This window comes from Leucopleurus acutus, assembly GCF_964270905.1.
Source record: "Leucopleurus acutus genome assembly, chromosome: 2".
NCBI lineage: Eukaryota > Metazoa > Chordata > Mammalia > Artiodactyla > Delphinidae > Leucopleurus > Leucopleurus acutus.
In genome coordinates this window covers 83,871,643-83,892,393 of record NC_139143.1, presented here as the reverse complement: position 1 = coordinate 83,892,393, position 20,751 = coordinate 83,871,643, and the positions used below count along the sequence as shown (strand labels likewise).

Genomic DNA, 20,751 nt, shown 5'->3' with positions numbered 1-20,751 from the left:
TACCCCATAAGCTGGGAGGAGCAATGAGTTAATATTTGTAAAGCACTAGAACAGAACCTGGATTGTAGTAAGAACACTATTATCCAAATTTCTTCTACTCTTTGAAGACCAGATAAGATCCTACCTCTTATACAAAACCTTCTCTGACTAGTCTTGCCCAGCTCACAATGATTTCTTACTCTTTTGAATGTTATAACATGCAAATAGCATCTTGACACAGCTGCAGAATGGAAAGAAAGAAAGAAAGAAGAGAAATAAAGAAAGGAAAGAAAGAAAGAAAAAAGAAAGAAAGAGAAAGAAAGAAAAAAAGACAATATCTGAGTTCAGATCTTGACATTGTCACTGTGGGACTTTGAGGGAGTTACTTGAGTCTTAGTTTTGTCATCTTTAACATGGATATCATAATACCATAAGAGGGTTACTGTGAGGGCTAAATAAGATAATGTTTAAGAAGTAACTCATACAGGTCTTGACTCATGGTAGACCCTCAATAAATACACATGCGCTTTTTTTTTTTTTTTTTTTGCGGTACGCGGGCCTCTCACTGTTGTGGCCTCTCCCGTTGCGGAGCACAGGCTCCGGACGCGCAGGCTCAGCGGCCATGGCTCACGGGCCCAGGCGCTCCGCGGCATGTGGGATTTTCCCGGACCGGGGCACGAACCCGTGTCCCCTGCATCGGCAGGCGGACTCTCAACCACTGCGCCACCAGGGAAGCCCCTCACATGCACTTTAAAAAAATACTATTTAGAATTTCATTTCCCAGATTGCAAAAGTAGAATTATTATAGAAAATTTAGGTAACGTAGCAGTGTGTAGAGAAGAAAATTAAAATAAGCTCATAAACTTCTTTTGGGAGACAACAATTTCCAAGGCCAGTAACTCCTACCTTGGAAACTAAAACACACGTGGGTATATTTCCTTTGGTCTTTGTCTGTGTGTGTATGCAGACACATATTTTAAAAAGGGAAGAATCCCATTATATACCAATTTTGCTGTCTGCTTTACTTTACATAGACAATTCCCCATCTTATTTAATATTCTTCAGTCATGGTTTTCATGAGTCATATAGTATCCCATGTGCATCTACACTTAACTTATTTAACCATAACCATATCATTGGACATGGAGGTTTTATTTGGGCTTTAACTATTCTAAAGAATGCTGCGTTAAACATCTTTGCATATGAATCTTTGTCACTATCTTTGATTACTTTGTTACGAGAAATGCTTAGGGATAGAAATATTGGATCCAAGAAAACACATCAGAGGATCCTGGTACCTACTGCCAACTTTTGCCTCCTCCGGAGGTTGTATAAATTACATTCTTACCAACAGTGACCAAGGGTGCCCATCACATCTCACCTTTGCCAATCCTCTGTTGTGTTGTTATTTAACTTTTTGTCTGTTTTATCTATTCACTTGCAACCCGATTATAATCTCTCCGAGCAGGCACTGTTCTGCTTCTTTATATCTGCCACAGAACTTTGCTTGGTGTCATTCATATAGTCACCCTCGTAAATATTTGCCAAATGACTGAACTTGTATTCACAACTATTCCTCTGTGGTTAAGAGCCAGAGAAGTTACCTGAACAATCACTTTCAAATTGGTCGAATTGAGAGAGAGGTTTATATACTTGCCCTTGGTCTCCCACTGAGATGAGTTGGATAGAAAAGTATTAAATCACAAGTAACTGGCTCATGGTCAGGGTCCAAGAGAGAAAATGAGGTGTTTTTCAAGGTCAGCTCTGCAGCATGTTTGAAACTGGCTTTCTGTACTGTTAGTTGTTCTTCCTTCACAGCTGGGTGTGGGGAGGGGCAGAATCTGCTTTTACAACTCAGCCGTGTAGCAGAATGAGTGGAATTTTCCAGATGGTTCCTCTTGATGACTGTTGGCATAATTGCAGCTTTGCCCCTGGGAGCCATTAGGCTGTGGCTCCGAAAGCCTGAACGGCTGTTTCAGCAGGTCAGATTGTGGGAGCCCTGTGTTTTCGTTGGCATGGAAAGCCGTGTAGGATTTCAAACCATAAATAGCCTTTTAATTTTCCTTGTACTAGCTCCCTACTAAGTGCTTCAAGCAATGAGGCTAAGGTGAGAAAAAGTATGTTATTGTCCACTTTCCCTCTCCTCTCCTCCCAGCCCCACCACACACACATCTCAAATACAGTGACTCAGATGATTCCCTGGCCAGAGCATCTGAGGCTATGTTCTGGGGATAATACGTTGCTTTAGAAATTTTTAGACTCTACAAATCCACTGTGAAGATGAATGATACTTCCTCTCTCCTAGCCACAGAGCCCTCTCTCCTGGAATAGTTCTCTTTCTGTTTTCAGGTAAAGAGGCTTAGCGTGTGAAAGCTTGCTATGGATTTCGGGACATCTGAGCCTATAATATCCCTGTGTTACACTTTCACCTCCCCATTTGCAAACTGAACACCAATTTTATAACACCCAGTAAACACAGTTGCCCCAGGATGCAGGTGGTGTAAACTAAAAGGGTAAATTTGGACTGATACAAGTTTGCCTTACTGGGATGGGCCAGTTTGCTTCTCTATTCCCTGTAGCTGTCAGAGGTTATCTTTTAGAGTCTCATTTCCTTAGAGCAATAATCTCTTTAACCTACAGGTTGGAAGAGTTCTCTTATTTTTTTAAATTAATTTTTATTGGAGTATAGTCACTTTACAATGTTGTGTTAGTTTCTGCTGTACAGCAAAGTAAATCAGCTATATGTATACATATATCCCCTTTTTTGGATTTCCTGCCCATTTAGGTCACCACAGAGCACTGAGTAGAGTTCCCTGTGCTATATAGTAGGTTCTCATTAGTCATCTATTTTATACATAGTAGTGTATATATGTCAATCCCAATCTCCCAATTCGTCCCACTCCCCCTTCCCCCCTTGGTATCCATATGTTTGTTCTCTATGTCTGTGTCTCTATTTTTGCTTTGCAAATAAGTTCATCTGTATCATTTTTCTAGATTCCACACATTAGCAATATTATACAATATTTTTCTCTTTCTGACTTACTTCATTCTGTACAACAGTCTCTAGGACCACTGGAAGATTTCTCTTAGAATTAAGAATTGTCACTGTGGCAGATATGGTGGACCAGCATGCCAACTCCTAGTGTGTAGAGGTTGGAAAATGTAAAACTTTATTTGCCAGACTCCCTTGCACATCACATCAGGTTTTGATGTGATTGAGTTTCTGGTAATGAGATGCACTTCTTTGATACTTGGATGTGGGAGCCAAGTCATGTGTGGAAAGAGGCAGGGTAATGGGTACCCATATTTGGTAGTGTGGACTGTGCCATGGGTTGTGTGGTTCTGGAGCTGCTAGCTTTAGCAACGGCTTCCCCGTTCAGCAGGCAGCTTCCTGAGCCAGCAGTTCCCTTGGGGGCCCAGTTCTATAGCACGGATTTGGGAATCACTCCTCGAGTCAGTTCTTTAGCTGGCCAACTCCGCTCCTCCATTTAATATCTTGTAGTAAATCCTTCTCTTTGTAAACCTGCTGACTGATATAACTCTATAGCAGCAAAGCTATCTGTTAACTATAGCTAACAAGATAAGTTGCCTTACCTTGTTCATTTGTTGGCTGAGACAAAATAAAATGGTTGGAATTTTATCTTTGGCCTTGATTTTATTACAGATATCCTTTCCCCAAAGATAGTTTTGGACTATCCTGTTCCCTTTTGCATGCTTTTCCTTGTGATGGTGGATGACCTTATATTGAACTTTCCCGCAGAGTTATATTGATGTTTCCATCTTCATTGACCTATTTAATTGGGACAATTTCATGTGCCAATTAATACCTCATCTCTCCATAAAAATATAGAATACTGTATTATTAATAAGCATAGCTATTTAATAATAGCTATGGAGTGCATATCTGCTGAAGCTTGTAACAGACACAGAAAGGGCTGGGAGAAACATTCTGCTATTTATCAAGACATAAGTACTGGCATTTCATTTTCAACAAAAAAGCACCACCCCATTATATTATAAATCATGGCTAGCCTATTTCCTGACATCTTAGTACAATCATGGCATCTCATGACAGCTCTAAAAACGTTAACGTTATATTGTTAGAGGCATCACACTAGACTGATTTTGATTAGTTGTCTTATGGAACTATTCTTACCCTAGTTTGCTGAAACTTTGCTATGAAAAATGGACTCAGACATCTCAGGCATACAAAGTGCTGGTTGGAAAGGCACTGATTTAACTGGGCAGGACTATGCTCAGGAATTATAAAGGTGGAATATACCCTGAAGTGCCTTCTTTTAATCCTTGGAGTTGTTGTCCTTCAGCTAGGAACAGCTACAGGGCAGATCAATTTGAGAAGTTAGACTCCAAGCCTGAGTGGAGAGTGCTTTCCCATTTTGCAGGTTCTGTGGAAAGAGCTCTGCCTTGCGCTAGATGCTTAAGGGCATGTGGCCTCTTTGTGAATGAAGCAGGGAACAAACATTTCTGAAGAAGAACAAACATTCTGTCTCAAATTCAGAACTAAAAAAGGAATTTGTTTATTGAGGGCAAGGGGATGCAAGCAATATAAAAATCAAAAGCTTATCTGGCTTTAATTGACTTTTCTTTCTCTGCCTCTCAAGGTGGAGCTGGATTTTATTTGTACATTTTCTAAGGGTCCCAATCTGCTCAGGAAATCCTTATACAGGGGTAGCTGTGGGGCAGATTCCTTAAGTGACCCTTTATGAGAATTCTTATCAGGGTGGGAGTAATTGCTCAGTGCTGCCTACTTCTTTCCCTTCTGCTTCATGTGTACTACAAAATAGTCATTGCACGCGATGGTGAGCCCAGCGATGAGTGAAAAGAAGCTCTGGAAGCCCACTTTGCCGTCTCGGCACTGGTCCAGGTCCTTCATTATTTTGTCCACAGCCAGAGGGTCTTTTTGATTCTGAAAAAAAAAGACAGAGCCAAGAAATACGAGTCAATGGTTGCAATGATGAGCTTCTTTGATTTGTACTGCTGACAGCTATATATATAATCTCCTAATTATTTGAATTCTTGCTTTAGGTCATAGTGATCTTTGGAGGTCGTCTAAATGTATTTTTCTGCTTTGAGGGAGCATTTCAGTAAATTCATATTTATTTCAAGCTAGGAAAGAGGTTTCCATGGCACTCTTTTATATAACTCCACTCTTTTATATAACTCAGGGACTAGAAACAGCCTATTTCTAGAAAGAGGAGATTCAGTGCCAGAGAAGGGAGACTCACGACTCTGAACTCTCAGTCCACTTAGAAACCAGCATGCCCTTCTGACATGCTTTACTTACAGTCCAACTGTTACAATTTTCAAAATCACAAAATTCTGTCTGAGAACCACCCCAAATTCCCCCATTTTTTAGTTTAAACTTATATTCTCTTGACAAGCTTTCATTCCTGATAGCATGGTCAAGTCCTTAAAGAAGGAAACTCCTATGAAAGACCTCATGCGATTATTTAGGGAGTAAATTTCAGATCATTGTCCTATGGATTTTAAAGAGGTGTTAATGATGCCCTGGGGTGTGTTAGGTTTAAAGAGTTTAGGCAGATGGTCCTCATTTCTTGGCACAGCTGAGGCCAGTCTAGGGTGGCTTCATATCATATTAGCCAGGTGACCTAGAGTAAGTCACACAGCTTGGTGGGCCTTCGTGTAACAACTAAGAATTGAGGTTGGACTAGAGTGTTTCTAAGATTGCTTCTGTTCTTAATAAGTTGGTCAATCTATGCCATCCTGTACTCTTTGCTGGATGTACTCTTTGTTTTACACTGGATGTACTTCAAAAGCAGTATGTGTGATGGAGTTATAAAACTCCCCATGATTCTCAATGCCTAGCATGAATACATGGAACTAAGATGAGCAGGTAAGATCCCCTTTGTTTTTTCTTTTACTCTGTTTTCAAGGTGATTGGCTTGATTATTCCTTTTCGTAGTGATGATGCTTAGAAGTGGGAAAGTGTGGTTTCTCCTGTAGGGTCCATGCCATCAACCAGAGGGAAATATGGCCCTTTACAGGTGTTAAAGGACTCAGGTAAAATATTTATGAATTTCATTGATTGTATAAATGAGTGAGGGAACTGATACTCAGTGTCTCAAGTGTGCTGGATGTTTATAAACTGCACTCAGAAATCCCTTAAGGTAAAGCAGCATTTCCTACACGCCCTAAGCAATCAACTATAACCTGTCCATGCAGCTACATCTGCTTTTGGTGGGTTTCAGTTAATTCTGGCCTTAACCCCAGCTTCCTGGCCGTGGTCAGGAGTGAAATTTCGATGACGTTAAGCGGTCAACTTTAGAAACAAAACGATCTGTGAATGCAGCAAGTGTGGGTGTGCTTGGAATTATGACCCCATGCTTAGAATAAATTATACTGCCATGTTCAGTACTTGGTACTGAACACTTTATGTTTACCAAGCCACAAAGCCTTTAGGGAGGAAGGATCTTCGTCTCATGTGATATCATCCTGGCTTCTAACTTATGCGACAACACAATTAATGAGTGTTCAGAAGTAGACCGAGAACGCCTTTGTTTGTGTGATGGGCAGGTTTACAACGAGCACATTTTGTCCTTGAATTTTATGCTTGCCTGGAAGGGTCACAGAAAGTGAAAGTGGTCTTGGAGATAATCATGTCCAGCCTCTCATTTTCCAGAGGCAGGAACTGAGGTACAGAAAGCTGAAGCAACCTTCCCAGTTAGGGTCCTGGTCTGGGGCTCTATCACAGAACTGTACAAAGGCAGAACAACTGTATCCTCTAACTCATTCTGGGATAGAATTGTGGTAACTGCAGCTCTGAGATACTAGTTAAGCTATTTATATCTGTTTATCTGACTGGTATTGATAACATGTAAATCATCATGTACTACAAAACCCTATGTTTAATGAGTCAGGAGTCAGGGGCTTGATTAATGCTGTTTACCAGGCAGATGACAAGAGGCAGAACCCTGTCGTTTACCATCTCCTCCCTTCACCCTTTAGAGGCTAATGCACACCAAACACAGTACTGATCCCTTCAAATGACTCTGGCTGTGGCAGGGAGAGAAGGGCCTGCATTTCAATCTAATATTTTGTTAGGCAATGTTTCACCTTCAGCGAAACGCAACAGCCGTCTCTTGAGGGCCTATGATGTAAAAGGGCAACTGTGCCTTGTTGCCTAATGTCCTGAGTGATGTATCTGAGCTCATGGCAGATCCTCTTCTGGTCTTCACGGACCCCTCGATCTGTCAAAGGTGAGGCATAAACTCAAACTGTGCTCCTGTCTCATTGCATTTTCAACGTGAAAAGAAGTTATTTCTGGAGTGCCGCTTGGCACTCATTCAGCAGATACTTGACACCATTGCTTTAGAGCAGTGTTGGAAAAAAATTTTAAAGCCTTTATCTAAAGGGATTTAATTTAAGAAGGGAGATTCAAGTTGCTCAAAGTGGATGTGACCAGGATGTGGTACCTCCAGTGCCAGGTTTATGGACCCGAGGGCAACAAGGCAACCTGGTTGATTACTCTGGTGAAAGGCCTTTCCTGCAACTCTGTCTCAATGGACACAGATGACTCCAGATGGATTCCTTCTAACACCTTGCATTATGGTGATTTGTGTGTAGTCTCATTTCACTTCCAAACTGTAAGCTCCTTGAGGGCAGGGGCTGTGTCTTCTTTACCTTCTGTTTCCTCCCCTAGTATCTTACAAACAGTAGGCATTCAATAATGTTTAATAAGTAAATGAATGAAAACACCTTTCTAGTAGTGACTTCCACAGGGAAGGGCTGGAAAGAGGAAGGGAAAGGAACTAGGGCCCAGAAGCATTGATTTTTACATCTGGTTCTGGTTCTTTCTGAGCCTTTCAATACTTACTTCCAAAAATCCAGGGAACTCCTTTTCCATGAGTACTCTCAGGTCCTCCTTTGTTAAGTAGCCTTTATCCCCAGCAAACTTGTGAAATGTGAACATCATGGTTTCCATGGCGTGTTCCATTTGAGAGGGCATTTTGGTGAGGTCTGTTGGAACCTATTAAAGGATGTAAAGAAACAATTTACATTAACTTTTAAGTGACATGAATTATCAGTCTTTTGAGAATGATTGGAAGAGGGTGATAAGCTCATTCATTCAGTCCTTTTCAGCTGTAAAATTCAATGAATATAAGGACCAGTTCACTCAGGTTTTATGCCTCCTGCTGATGGAAATAGGCAGTTTAGGTATTGGTGCTCTGAATAAGGGATTTATCTAGTTGCCTGCTAATTTTGCATAAATCACCTAATGAAGAATAAAAACACTAATTATTTGGAAAAGCAAGATAGTGCCCCTCCTTTTAACTGACAAAGCACCTACTGAAAGAACAGACGTTTCTCCATTTCTTTTAGCGCTGGTAAATGGCACTCTTCAATATGGATATGGCTGAATACCAACAACCCACACAATCAAGCCTGGTTAATATAAAAACTTCAACTCTCCAAGCTTAACTAGGTAACATTGTTCAGTCATTCTAGGGTTTAGAAATCTGCTTAAAAATGAATTTTGTCTCCTGAGCATGTATTGGCCTCACTGCGTGGCTTGCGGGATCTTAGTTCCCCGACCGGAACTGAACACAGGCCACTGCAGTGAAAGTGCTGAGTCCTAACCACTGGACCACCAGGGAATCCCATGTATTCTTTACTAAAGTTCTGAACTTGTTATTGATTGTAACAAAGACATTTGCATCTTTGGTAGTAACATGCAGTTGCCCTACCCAAATAAAAGCTATCCAAAGCCCATTATCTACTTCCTTGAGAAGGAACAAGTAATAGTATATCCTAATTCCTTTGGGGATCTGATATACTTTTGGCAGCACTAGACAAAAGAGCTACTCTCAGTCTGGGGTGCAGTGGGAAAGGAAGAGCTTTTCATTGTGAATAGTTTAAAACAAAGTTAAGGGACGTCCCTGGTGGTGCAGTGGTTAAGAATCCGCCTACCAATGCAGGGGACGTGGGTTTGAACCCTGGTCTGGGAAGATCCCACGTGCCGTGGAGCAACTAAGCCTGTTTGCCACAACTACTGAGACTGCGTGCCACAAGTACTGAAGACCACACACCTAGAGCCCGTGCTCCGCAACAAGAGAAGCCACCGCAGCGGGAAGCCCATGCACTGCAACGAAGAGTAGCCCCGCTCACTGCAACTAGAGAAAGCCCACCTGCAGCAACGAAGACCCAACACAGCCAATAAATAAGTAAATAAATAAATTTAATTTTAAAAAAAAGAAAGGAAAGGATTTGTCAGATCATTATATTCAGGTATAATAATCTAGGGGCATATGTCTCATCAAGACCCAATGCCTGGTACTTAATAGGAGCCCAGTGAATTTTGCTTAACTGGAGAGCATGCTTCAGCCAGAATGGAGTAGCTTTGGCTAACACCACCTAAAATCATTACTGGATAGGAAACAGGTGAATTTGAATTGAGACTATAATATACCACTCAAAAAAAAACACACACCAAAAAACCCATCAAGAATAAGTTTAGAGCAGAGATTGAAGGAGAGGCTGGCAACTTCCCCTGAAGAGTCTCAATAGGAACCGGAGACATGCTTTCAGTCTGGTTCCTTCCGCTGACACATGCATACTCAACACAGATCCGTAAATGCTGTCTGTTACAGAGAAGGTGGAGTTGGTAAACATGAGGATTGAAAAATTACACTTTAAGAGTCAAAAGTTCTACCCCTTAATCCCCAGAAAAGTACAGAAATCAGCATGCCAAAGAATGCTATACTCTAGAGAATGCTATAAACCAGAATCTGGCATGATTCATCTGGAAAGCAGTTCTCTTGGAGAGAGCAGCCAATTCAAGGTCCACTGTGGGATGAATTCCAGGGGAACCACACCCTTTCCCCTCTCTCCTGACACAGCCAGGATCTGGCTTCAGATGGCAGTGGGCTTAGAGGGAGTCAGCCTTGCCTGGATTGGCTCTGGAAGTCCAGCAACATAAGAGAACTGAACTGAATGAGTCACCTATGGGAGAAGGCTGTGGCATCCCACCCCAGTTCTGAAATATCTCAGGAAAGGAGTCAGCCACCACAGAGGTTTAAAAATACCCGTGCCCAAGCTCAAGTGGCAGAGCACTTCACAACAAATGCCCAAAGATCCCAGATACTGGAACTGGCTGTGGGACACCTAGTTCACATTCTTCACAGGGCAGAGCAGAAGGAAAATGCACTGCAAAGCCAGAGAAGTAAGAAAGGGAATACAGCAGGGTAAGGACCCCTAAAATAGGAAACAGGCTAATTTAGGAACCTCTAAGAAATACAGCTTGTAAGCTGAGGAAGTCCTGGCCACCCCTGAATACCTTCTTCAAGAGAGTGAGGCCAGTCTTCCTCTAGTGAACACTCAGGTCACTCCAAACCCACCCCGGGATTGTCTATGCTCATTATGAAGTTAAAGAGCTTTCCTGCCCCACTGGATCTCCCTCTGCTGTTTACTCAGCACATGGGCTGTGGACACCGCAGTCAGCACAGACTCCCTGTTTGTTCTGCAATAAGAATGTAGATCAGGGGCTACTCAGGAGATCTAAGGTTGTGAAAGTGAAAACAGCTTTGAAAACCATAGATGACCACCCTCTCATCAGTAACCAGGGCCCCTGAGGGCACTGACCTGGGCTACGAGCAAGTTATTCCGTTTTGAAGGTGAAGCAAGTACACTGGTTTTAAAGTAAGATGAAGGAGAAGGGGAAGATGTGATTAATACTGTTCTTTCGGCTAGTGGATGAATCATACAGCTCTTCCAGAGTGCAGCGGTTGACCTACTGAGTCAGCCTGCCCGGCCCTCCCATTTTGGGCGGGGCTTGCCCGGCCTGGGCTGACGGAAGCACTGACCATTGGTTGCTAAAGCAGCAAGCAGTTCAGGGACTTGAATTCGCCGTTTCCACCGCCCCAGAAGAGTCCCACCCCGGGACTCTATAGCTTCTGGCTCGGAAACACTTCCAATGGATAGCCTTGGGCCTGGGGTTGAGAGGCCGCAGCGTCCCCTCTGTTCCCCAGACAGCCTACTCCGGCACCTGAAACACTCCATCCAATCATTTGCCCGTCTATCTTAGATTTAAGTTCCTCTACGTTAAGAACTGTGAATTATTCAGTTCTATCCACTAACAACTAAATAGTGGTTTAGTGTTTGCTAATGAGTGAATGAATCAAACAATTCCCTTGGCTGGAGCTGAGGTGCAGGTGTGATTACCGGGTCTGGGCTGAAACCCTTGAGGCTGGGAGCTCTGTGGGAGGAGGTGAGGGCTGGGAAGGGCCAGGAAAGGGGCGGCCTATGAATGAAACGCAGAGTACATTCCATAGCGGAGGAGAAAACGGTGTGTCCTGCTAAACAGGTCTGGTCACCCAACACGACCTGACTTTTCTTTCTCTTCTCGCTCTTACCGTTTTCTTGAGTTTTGGTTTATCCCATTTTACTGCTCTCTCACTGTGAGCTCCACAGGCTCTAACTAATTCTTCATTCACTCACCTTTTATTGAATCATTTTATTCTGATGTCTGTATATCTCCTACACAGGTCTGAAGAGTGGAAGCTCACGTGTCTTTCTTTGTGTAGTTTTCTCTTCCGAAAAGAATTCTGAGCTTTACAAATTTACAGTGGTGGGAATTCAATTTTCCATTTTTTCTGTTCCTTCACCAAGCACCTACTTTGCATGACCCTGTCACGGTGTTAGGCACACGTGGGTGTGCTCTCCACCACCTCTATCCTGTGATGCTTGCCTCTGGGGAGTTCACCAGCTAAGGTCATACTATTTTAAAATATGTCCTGAATTCTAGTTAACTGTGTTCGTTTCTTTCCGCACTAAACTGTGGGCTCCAGTAGCAGGGTCGCATAAGCTAGCACCCTGTCCTCAGAGCCTGCTCAATGAATCAGTAAGAAGGAAATTGACAATAATGTAAATTTTGATCCTTCTGGGAGTAGCAGGGAAGTAGGAGGCCTCCTTAGAAAAGTGTCTGCTCCTAAGTAATACCAAATGTTTGCTCTGGACCCATGCCCAGATCCAGGCCATAATTTCAAAAAGGAGACTTCCAAAGAGCAAGAAGTCTGATCTACTTTGCTCTTTTGTGTCTTGTCCATACCCTACTTTTCTTACAGCCCACCCAGAAAACAATTGGCAGAATGTCGGTAAAAACAAACATCTGTTGTCTAAAATGTGTTTTAGGTTTCCTTCCTTTTGCTTTGAGGAATTTAAAAAGAAAAAAATTGGGGGGGTGGGATGGGGAATTGAATCCAGAAGGCATTCTTGATTTGATCCCTAAAAGGAATTCAGAAGAAGTGAGTGGAAGCAATGAATCTGATCCAGGCTGTCTCTCCCACCTTTCACCAAACGTAAAACTTTCCCACTAAAAAAAGTGAGCAGCAAAAGAAAAGCTCCAGATGCAATTCAATAGGAGAACTCTGAAGCCGTCTCTACCCTAAAAGAGTACATCCAGTTTTCCTTGAAGAGTTGTCAGGCATCACCAGAACTGGCAAACAATAGCCACTGTGACAACTGCTATTAAAACCACTGAAGGGCTAGGAAGTGCTGAAAATTGTTAAAAATAAGCAAATTCATTCTTTTTGCTTTTGATGTGAGATTCCTAAATTGTTGAGTCCCGGGAAAATGAGGAGCTTAAGAAAGATCCTAATAAAAAGATCAGTCTAGCTTTCCCAGCACTCTGAGTGCTAATCTGCACATTATAACTCTGAAAGGATTCCATTGTTTCCCTCAACTTTAAAAGACTAGACTGGATCAAGGCCATACCAAGTGGGTAGTGCTCTAAAAAATTCACATTTTTGGAGCTGTCCATGGAGAGCAAGGAGGCACTCAGTCTCAGCTCCACCTAGCGCAAGGCCTGACCTCACTGGAGTGGCTGCTGGAGAGGCTGGACAGGGGCCAGACATGGAAGGAAAAGGGGCCATCTGATGTTGTATGCAGGAAAAGCCAGGGAAGACCATCACCTAGAAGTCAGGGTGCTATGCTCAGTAGACCCTCAGGAAAATTTGAAGAACCAAAATAATCTCCAAATGGTATATCAAGGACCCAGTGAAGAAAGTAGCTTCTGGCTGTCAAGGAAGGAATACATCATTTGGAAGAGATGATTAAATAGAAACTGGAGAGGAATCTGTGGGGGCAGGGCTGATGAAGAAATTCCAAATGAGTTATATGAACTCATTCCTGCCCTAATGCCTGTCATTACCTTTTGCAATTTGCTGAAACACGCTGGAGGCAAAGATCATTGACAGAGTGTTGAGCCTGGCCTCACCTGAGGTGCAGGATATAAAAATCCACTGCTGCAGGTTGAAACTCAGGCTGCAGGGGAAAAAGCATCTGCAGCAACTGCAAACCTCTTAACGGGAAGAGCTACCTCCCAAATAAAGCCGGGGCAGCCTGCCAGCAGGCATACAGGCCGATAACCCAGCAGCAGTTCTGCCACGGCCCTACCAGTCTAACTGCTGTCTTCACCCACAGTTCAGTCAAGAAACCTCTCCTTCAGGTTGCGGGCCAAGTCCTGGTGTGACTCACTTCCTCTTGGAAAATGCCCTCTAAGATGGCACAGTTCCCCTTTTCCTTCAGGGAGTGTTCTGTCTGAACCATCTGCAGAGAGGATCTGGAACCATCCGGGCCACACCCACATGGGCTTACAACTGAGTCACAGGCCTCCACTAGGAGAATCCGGGAGCCCTTTGTGCTAACCACGCCCTGCAGAAAGCTCCCAGCGAAGGGGGTGGGCTTAATGTATTCCAGAGTCCGGCCCAGGGCTCGGCTGCGCCTGGCACGGGGCTTGCTGCTCTGCTTTCCCCACCATCCCGGCCCAACAAGGCAGATTCCGGGTTTCAGTTAGGTGGAGTCCGGCCGCGGCTAGAGAGTGTGGTATCCAGGCCTGGGGGAAGCGCCCCTCCTCTGGCCAGGCTCAAATTGTGACCAGGTACCTACAGCTCATTGCACTGGGACAGATTAGTCTGGGTTAGAAGATCCTTCATTAAGCCTGCTCTTCCTCTATCTCTGTATAGTTCCACTTGTTTAAGACAGCAAGAAGGGATCCCTTTCAGTACAAAAATCACTTCACACAGGTTTCACATGGGCTTCCCTCCCCCTCTTACCCCCACCCCTCAGCAAAACTGCGTTATAAAGAAAACTAATAGACTTTCCTCCCTCGGTCGGCAGTAAGAACCTTCCCGTCTAGCAGACAAACAACAGGAAGCCCAACCTGAAGCATCTGGGAGAGGGGCTGAGGGGTGTCCTTTGGGTAGGGAAACCGCCAGCCCTCCCCGAGCCTGCACGGGCCGTCCATCTAGGAGGTGGCTACGAACATCTGGACAGAGGTCAGCCTGCAGCCGGAGCACACAAAGAAATACGCCGGCCAGGACAGGAGGCCAGAAGCGGGGGTTCGGGTAACTGGGGAGACTAGTTGAAAAGTAGGAAAGTGGGTGTAAAAAAAGATAAACCGAAAGGTAGGAGAGAGCAGACCCCGGGTCAACCAAAACGGAGGTACAGTAGTGAAGGACAAGGGCTCCCTCCCGCCCCCCCCCCGCGAGGATCTGGGGGGTCGCGCCGGGGCGGGTCGGGGGCGCTGCTCGCCAAGCCGGGGTGTGGCCGAGATACCTCCCCATCTGCAGCTGATCCTCGACCAGGCCCCCCGGCGCCCGGGACACCCGGCGAAGCCAGCCGGGCGAGCCAGAGCCGCCGATGCGGGGGTTTCCACGGGCGCGGGGTCTGGGGCTGGGGACCGCCCGGGACCGGCGGGCGGAACTCACCGTGGCAGGAGGCGCGGCGGGGACGCTCGGCAGGCGGGGGCGCTCGGCTGGCGGGGGCGCTCGGCTGGCGGGGACGCGCGGCCAGTGAGCAGAGCGCCGCGGGCTGGGCGCCTTAGTAAGTGGGGGCGGGGAGCGGGGGAGGCAGGAGGAGCCTGGGCCGGTGTCAGGGCCTCCGCTCACCCCACCCCTTCTCCTCCCTCCTCTTCCTGCCCCCGCACCCAACATTCAAACCCCGGGCGCAGCGCCCACACCCTTCTTTCGCTGTGCGGAGGAGCCTCGCTCCAGGGCTCCACACCGCCCCCAGTGAGAGCAATACTGTAAACTTCTCTTCCTACTCAAATACTCTGGAATATTTTAGGACATCCCCACCCTCGGCCATGCCCTTCCTCTCGGGTTTGGTTTTAGAGAGCGAATGAGTGTGCAAATCCAAGAATCCAGCCATTCTGCGGGTGGGGCGCGCTGGCCCAGAACCAGATTGTAAGCGCTCGTCCGTATCCTACGGGTCTAGGAATTATTTTCTAGATGATACTGCAGGGAGGGGCTCGTGGAGTCCTAACGACCGCGAGGGCGTCAGACTTGGTTGATTTCAGATAAGGCCCTAGGAGGTCAGTTGGGAGGGTCTCCAAGGCCTGGGCCCCCAGTCCACGAGCAGCTCTCAGAGAAGGCGAGTTCCCTGCCGGCGCCTGCTCGCGGAGTGGAGGGGGGTGGTTGCTGTTTGGTGGCTAGTCAGCTCGAGGGCGTTACAAACCCTTTGTTGAACTGGAGATTTACCCCTCTTAGTGTGAATGGTTTCTGTCGTAGTTGATATTGTTAAAACCTGTTTCAGGGTCTCCTTTTTTTGTCCTGAAATTGGCCTGTTTGGTCCTCAAACTCTTTAGAAGAAATTTAGAGAAAACCTAAGTGTTTCCTAGCTGACGCTATTCCCCCCGCCATTTTTTTAAAAAAATATTTATTTATTTGGTTGCACCAGGTCTTAGTTGCAGCAGGAGGGCTCCTTAGTTGTGGCACGCAAACTGTTAGTTGCGGCATGCATGTGGGATCTAGTTCCTTGATCAGGAATCCAACCTGGCCTCCTGTACTGGGAGCACGGAGACTTATCCACTGCGCCACCAGGAAAGTACCCCCCCCCCTTTATTTTAATTGTGGTTTGGGGTTAAATGCAAACTACTAGCAGCTGTTGTTGGAAAAGGGCCCAGTCCCAAGTCTTGGGTTTTCCTTTGTTCCCAGGGGAGGTCCTGGGAGGACTGAGTGATCCCAAAGGAATGAGCAGACTTGGGGAATCCTCCAAGTGCCTCTAAGTGACTAATCTTGGCTCTTGCCAGGAAAAAACTTGGATTTCAGCTCTCACTCTGCTGGATTCCTGCAACACTGGTGCTGAATGTTCAGGAGGGCACTCCTGCAAAAAACACAGGCTTCCTAAATTCTTGCTAGGCCCTAGGTTACAGTCAAGAATGGAGAAAATTCTAGATCCCTTTAGTGTCAGGAAATATGCAACTGGGTTTAGAATGAGAATACCTGAGTTCCGTATACTATAGACTCCTTATTTGATTTCTTCATTTGATTCACAAACATTTAGGAATGCTTAATATATGTGCTAGGGCCTGGGGATTCAGAAATCAAAGAATCAGTCCTGTCTCTCAAAGAGCTTCAAATCTTGTTGGAAGATAGATTAGCAAATGGCTAAAATCCAGTGAGCTCAGTGAATGGTAGAGGACACTAACAGACACTGTGAGAACATTGAGGAGGGGCCTCCAAGTCCCCATGGAATGGTCGCAGAACAATTCCTGGAAGAGAAACATTTGATAGACGTTCTTAAAATAATAATGTTTACCATGACTTTTTTTTTTAACATCTTTATTGGGGTATAATTGCTTTACAATGGTGTGTTAGTTTCTGCTTTATAACAAAGTGAATCAGTTATGCATATACATATGTTCCCATATCTCTTCCCTCTTGCGTCTCCCTCCCTCCCATCCTCCCTATCCCACCCCTCCAGGCGGTCACAAAGCACCCAGCCGATATCCCTGTGCCATGCGGCTGCTTCCTACTAGCTATCTACCTTACGTTTGTTAGTGTATATATGTCCATGACTCTCTCTCGCCCTGTCACAGCTCACCCTTCCCCCTCCCCATATCCTCAAGTCCGTTCTCCAGTAGGTCTGTGTCTTTATTCCTGTCTTACCCCTAGGTTCTTTATGACATTTTTTTTTCTTAAATTCCATATATATGTGTTAGCATACAGTATTTGTCTTTTTCTTTCTGACTTACTTCACTCTCTATGACAGACTCTAGGTCTATCCACCTCATTACAAATAGCTCAATTTCGTTTCTTTTTATGGCTGAGTAATATTCCATTGTATATATGTGCCACATCTTCTTTATCCGTTCATCCGATGATGGGCACCTAGGTTGTTTCCATCTCCGGGCTATTGTAAATAGAGCTGCAATGAACATTTTGGTACATGACTCTTTTTGAATTTTGGTTTTCTCAGGGTATATGCCCAGTAGTGGGATTGCTGGGTCATATGGTAGTTCTATTTGTAGTTTTTTAAGGAACCCCCATACTGTTCTTCATAGTGGCTGAACCAATTCACATTCCCACCAGCAGTGCAAGAGTGTTCCCTTTTCTCCACACCCTCTCCAGCATTTATTGTTTCTAGATTTTTTGATGATGGCCATTCTGACTGGTGTGAGATGATATCTCATTGTAGTTTTGATTTGCATTTCTCTAATGATTAATGATGTTGAGCAGTCTTTCATGTGTTTGTTGGCAGTCTGTAGATCTTCTTTGGAGAAATGTCTATTTAGGTCTTCTGCCCATTTTTGGATTGGGTTGTTTGTTTTTTTGTTATTGAGCTGCATGAGCTGCTTGTAAATTTTGGAGATTAATCCTTTGTCAGTTGCTTCATTTGCAAATATTTTCTCCCATTCTGAGGGTTGTCTTTTCGTCTTGTTTATGGTTTCCTTTGCTGTGCAAAAGCTTTGAAGTTTCATTAGGTCCCATTTGTTTATTTTTGTTTTTATTTCCATTTCTCTAGGAGGTGGGTCAGAAAGGATCTTGCTGTGATTTATGTCACAGAGTGTTCTGCCTATGTTTTCGTCTAAGAGTTTGATAGTTTCTGGCCTTACATTTAGATCTTTAATCCATTTTGAGTTTATTTTTGTGTATGGTGTTAGGGAGTGATCTAATCTCATACTTTTACATGTAGCTGTCCAGTTTTCCCAGCACCACTTATTGAAGAGGCTGTCCTTTCTCCACTGTACATTCCTGCCACCTTTATCAAAGATAAGGTGTCCATATGTGCGTGGGTTTTTCCCTGGGCTTTCTATCCTGTTCCATTGATCTATCTTTCTGTTTTTGTGCCAGTACCATACTATCTTGATTACTGTAGCTTTGTAGTATAGTCTGAAGTCAGGGAGCCTGATTCCTCCAGCTCTGTTTTTCGTTCTCAAGATTGCTTTGGCTATTCGGGGTCTTTTGTGTTTCCATACAAATTGCGAAATTTTTTGTTCTAGTTCTGTGAAAAATGCCAGTGGTAGTTTGATAGGGATTGCATTGAATCTATAGATTGCTTTGGGTAATAGAGTCATTTTCACAATGTTGATTCTTCCAATCCAAGAACATGGTATATCTCTCCATCTATTTGTATCATGTTTAATTTCTTTCATCAGTGTCTTATAATTTTCTGCATATAGGTCTTTTGTCTCCTTAGGTAGGTTTATTCCTAGATATTTTATTCTTTTTGTTGCAGTGGTAAATGGGAGTGTTTTCTTGATTTCACTTTCAGATTTTTCATCATTAGTGTATAGGAATGCCAGAGATTTCTGTGCATTAATTTTGTATCCTTCTACTTTACCAAATTCATTGATTAGCTCTAGTAGTTTTCTGGTAGCATCTTTAGGATTCTCTATGTATAGTATCATGTCATCTGCAAACAGTGACAGCTTTACTTCTTCTTTTCCGATTTGGATTCCTTTTATTTCCTTTTCTTCTCTGATTGCTGTGGCTAAAACTTCCAAAACTATGTTGAATAAGAGTGGTGAGAGTGGGCAACCTTGTCTTGTTCCTGATCTTAGTGGAAATGCTTTCAGGTTTTCACCATTGAGGATGATGTTGGCTGTGGGCTTGTCATATATGGCCTTTATTATGTTGAGGAAAGTTCCCTCTATGCCTACTTTCTGCAGGGTTTTTCTCATAAATGGGTGTTGAATTTTGTCAAAAGCTTTCTCTGCATCTATTGAGATGATCATATGGTTTTTCTCCTTCAATTTGTTAATATGGTTTATCACATTGATAGATTTGCGTATATTGAAGAATCCTTGCATTCCTGGAATAAACCCCACTTGATCATGGTGTATGATCCTTTTAATGTGCTGTTGGATTCTGTTTGCTAGTATTTTGTCGAGGATTTTTGCATCTATGTTCATCAGTGATATTGGCCTGTAGTTTTCTTTCTGTGTGACATCCTTGTCTGGTTTTGGTATCAAGGTGATGGTGGCCTCGTAGAAGGAATTTGGGAGTGTTCCTCCCTCTGCTATATTTTGGAAGAGTTTGAGAAGGATAGGTGTTAGCTCTTCTCTAAATGTTTGATAGAATTTGCCTGTGAAGCCGTCTGGTCCTGGGCTTTTGCTTGTTGGAAGATTTTTAATCACAGTTTCAATTTCAGTGCTTGTGATTGGTCTGTTCATATTTTCTATTTCTTCCTGATTCGGTCTTGGCAGGTTGTGCCTTTCTAAGAATTTGTCCATTTCTTCCAGATTGTCCATTTTATTGGCATAGAGTTGCTTGTAGTAATCTCTCATGATTTTTTTGTATTTCTGCAGTGTCAGTTGTTACTTCTCCTTTTTCATTTCTAATTCTATTGATTTGAGCCTTCTCCCTTTTTTTCTTGATGAGTCTGGCTAGTGGTTTATCTATTTTGTTTATCTTCTCAAAGAACCAGCTTTTAGTTTTATTGATCTTTGCTATTGTTTCCTTCTACCATGACTTTTAAATCTGATTGTAAAAAAGATTACATTCTTATTGTAGAAGGGTTGGAAAATATACCAATGTATAAAAAGGAAAATAAGATTATTTGTAAACTCATGGACCAAAGAGACATACTTTTATATATTTCCTTTGATGGAAGAAGTTTTTACATTATGAGGTATGGGGAAGCCATTTTGGCTTATACATGATTTCACTTAAACTTTATGCTAACTAGAACAGCCTATTTTGTGGCCAAACATGCATTGTACATCTGCTTTAATCATTAAAGAAAAGAGTGCATTTAAAAAATCAAAATGGAGTAAGTGTGGCTCAGGCATCCTAAATGGAGTTGGGTGGCCATTGTGAATGTGATTTCAGATAGTTCCTACATCGTTAAGAACTTGAATTTTCTGAACTGTATCAGACTCAAGAACACCACCAGCCCCTCTCAAAACAATATCTGCTAGGGACTTCCCTGGTGGTCCAGTGGTTAAGACTCCTCGCTTCCACTGCAGGCGGCGCCGGTTCCATCCCTGGTCGGGGAACTAAGATCCAGCATGCTGTGCAGCGTGGCTGAAAAACAAACAAACAAAACAAACAAAAAACCCAGTATCTGCTAGCAGCTGCCAGCTGCAACCTCATAGTCTTCTTCCTTTGTAACTGTGCAACCATTTGGGGCACCAACCAACCCTTACTTAATAAGCACCCTTACTTCTTGCCAGATCTAATTTTAATTCTCAACAAACAACTTATGTAATTTTGCAGTTTTTGCGTTTATAAGCCTCCTCATTTGTAGTCCAGTGGAACACAATTCAAGTGCTTCTTGAATCTGTGTCTCCCTTGATATCATCCTCAGTTTGGCTCAAATACAACTATTTTTTATTCCTTTTATAGATTTTTTTTGATTATTTCTGTCCATACCTTTTAGTCTTTTTATGCACATATATTACATATATAAATATAAATAAATATATATATAATTTGGCGATTTAGAATTATTTATTTTTGGCTGTGTTGGGTCTTCGTTGGGCGCACAGGCTTTCTCTAGTTGCAGCGAGCA

At 43.6% G+C, this 20,751-nt stretch overlaps 1 protein-coding gene across 1 annotated transcript; it reads right to left on the bottom strand.

Annotated features, from left to right (window-relative positions):
* Nucleotides 1–4,493: 4,493 nt before the first annotated feature.
* S100A10 (S100 calcium binding protein A10) lies at nt 4,494–14,876 on the bottom strand. The gene is made up of 3 exons (XM_082860950.1): nt 14,724–14,876; nt 7,835–7,987; nt 4,494–4,906 (listed from the first exon to the last, which is right to left on the bottom strand). Exons 2-3 carry the CDS (start codon nt 7,964–7,966, stop codon nt 4,745–4,747), a joined length of 294 nt encoding a protein of 97 aa, XP_082717076.1. The 5' UTR covers nt 7,967–7,987; nt 14,724–14,876; the 3' UTR covers nt 4,494–4,744.
* Between the last annotated feature and the right edge of the window lie 5,875 nt (nt 14,877–20,751).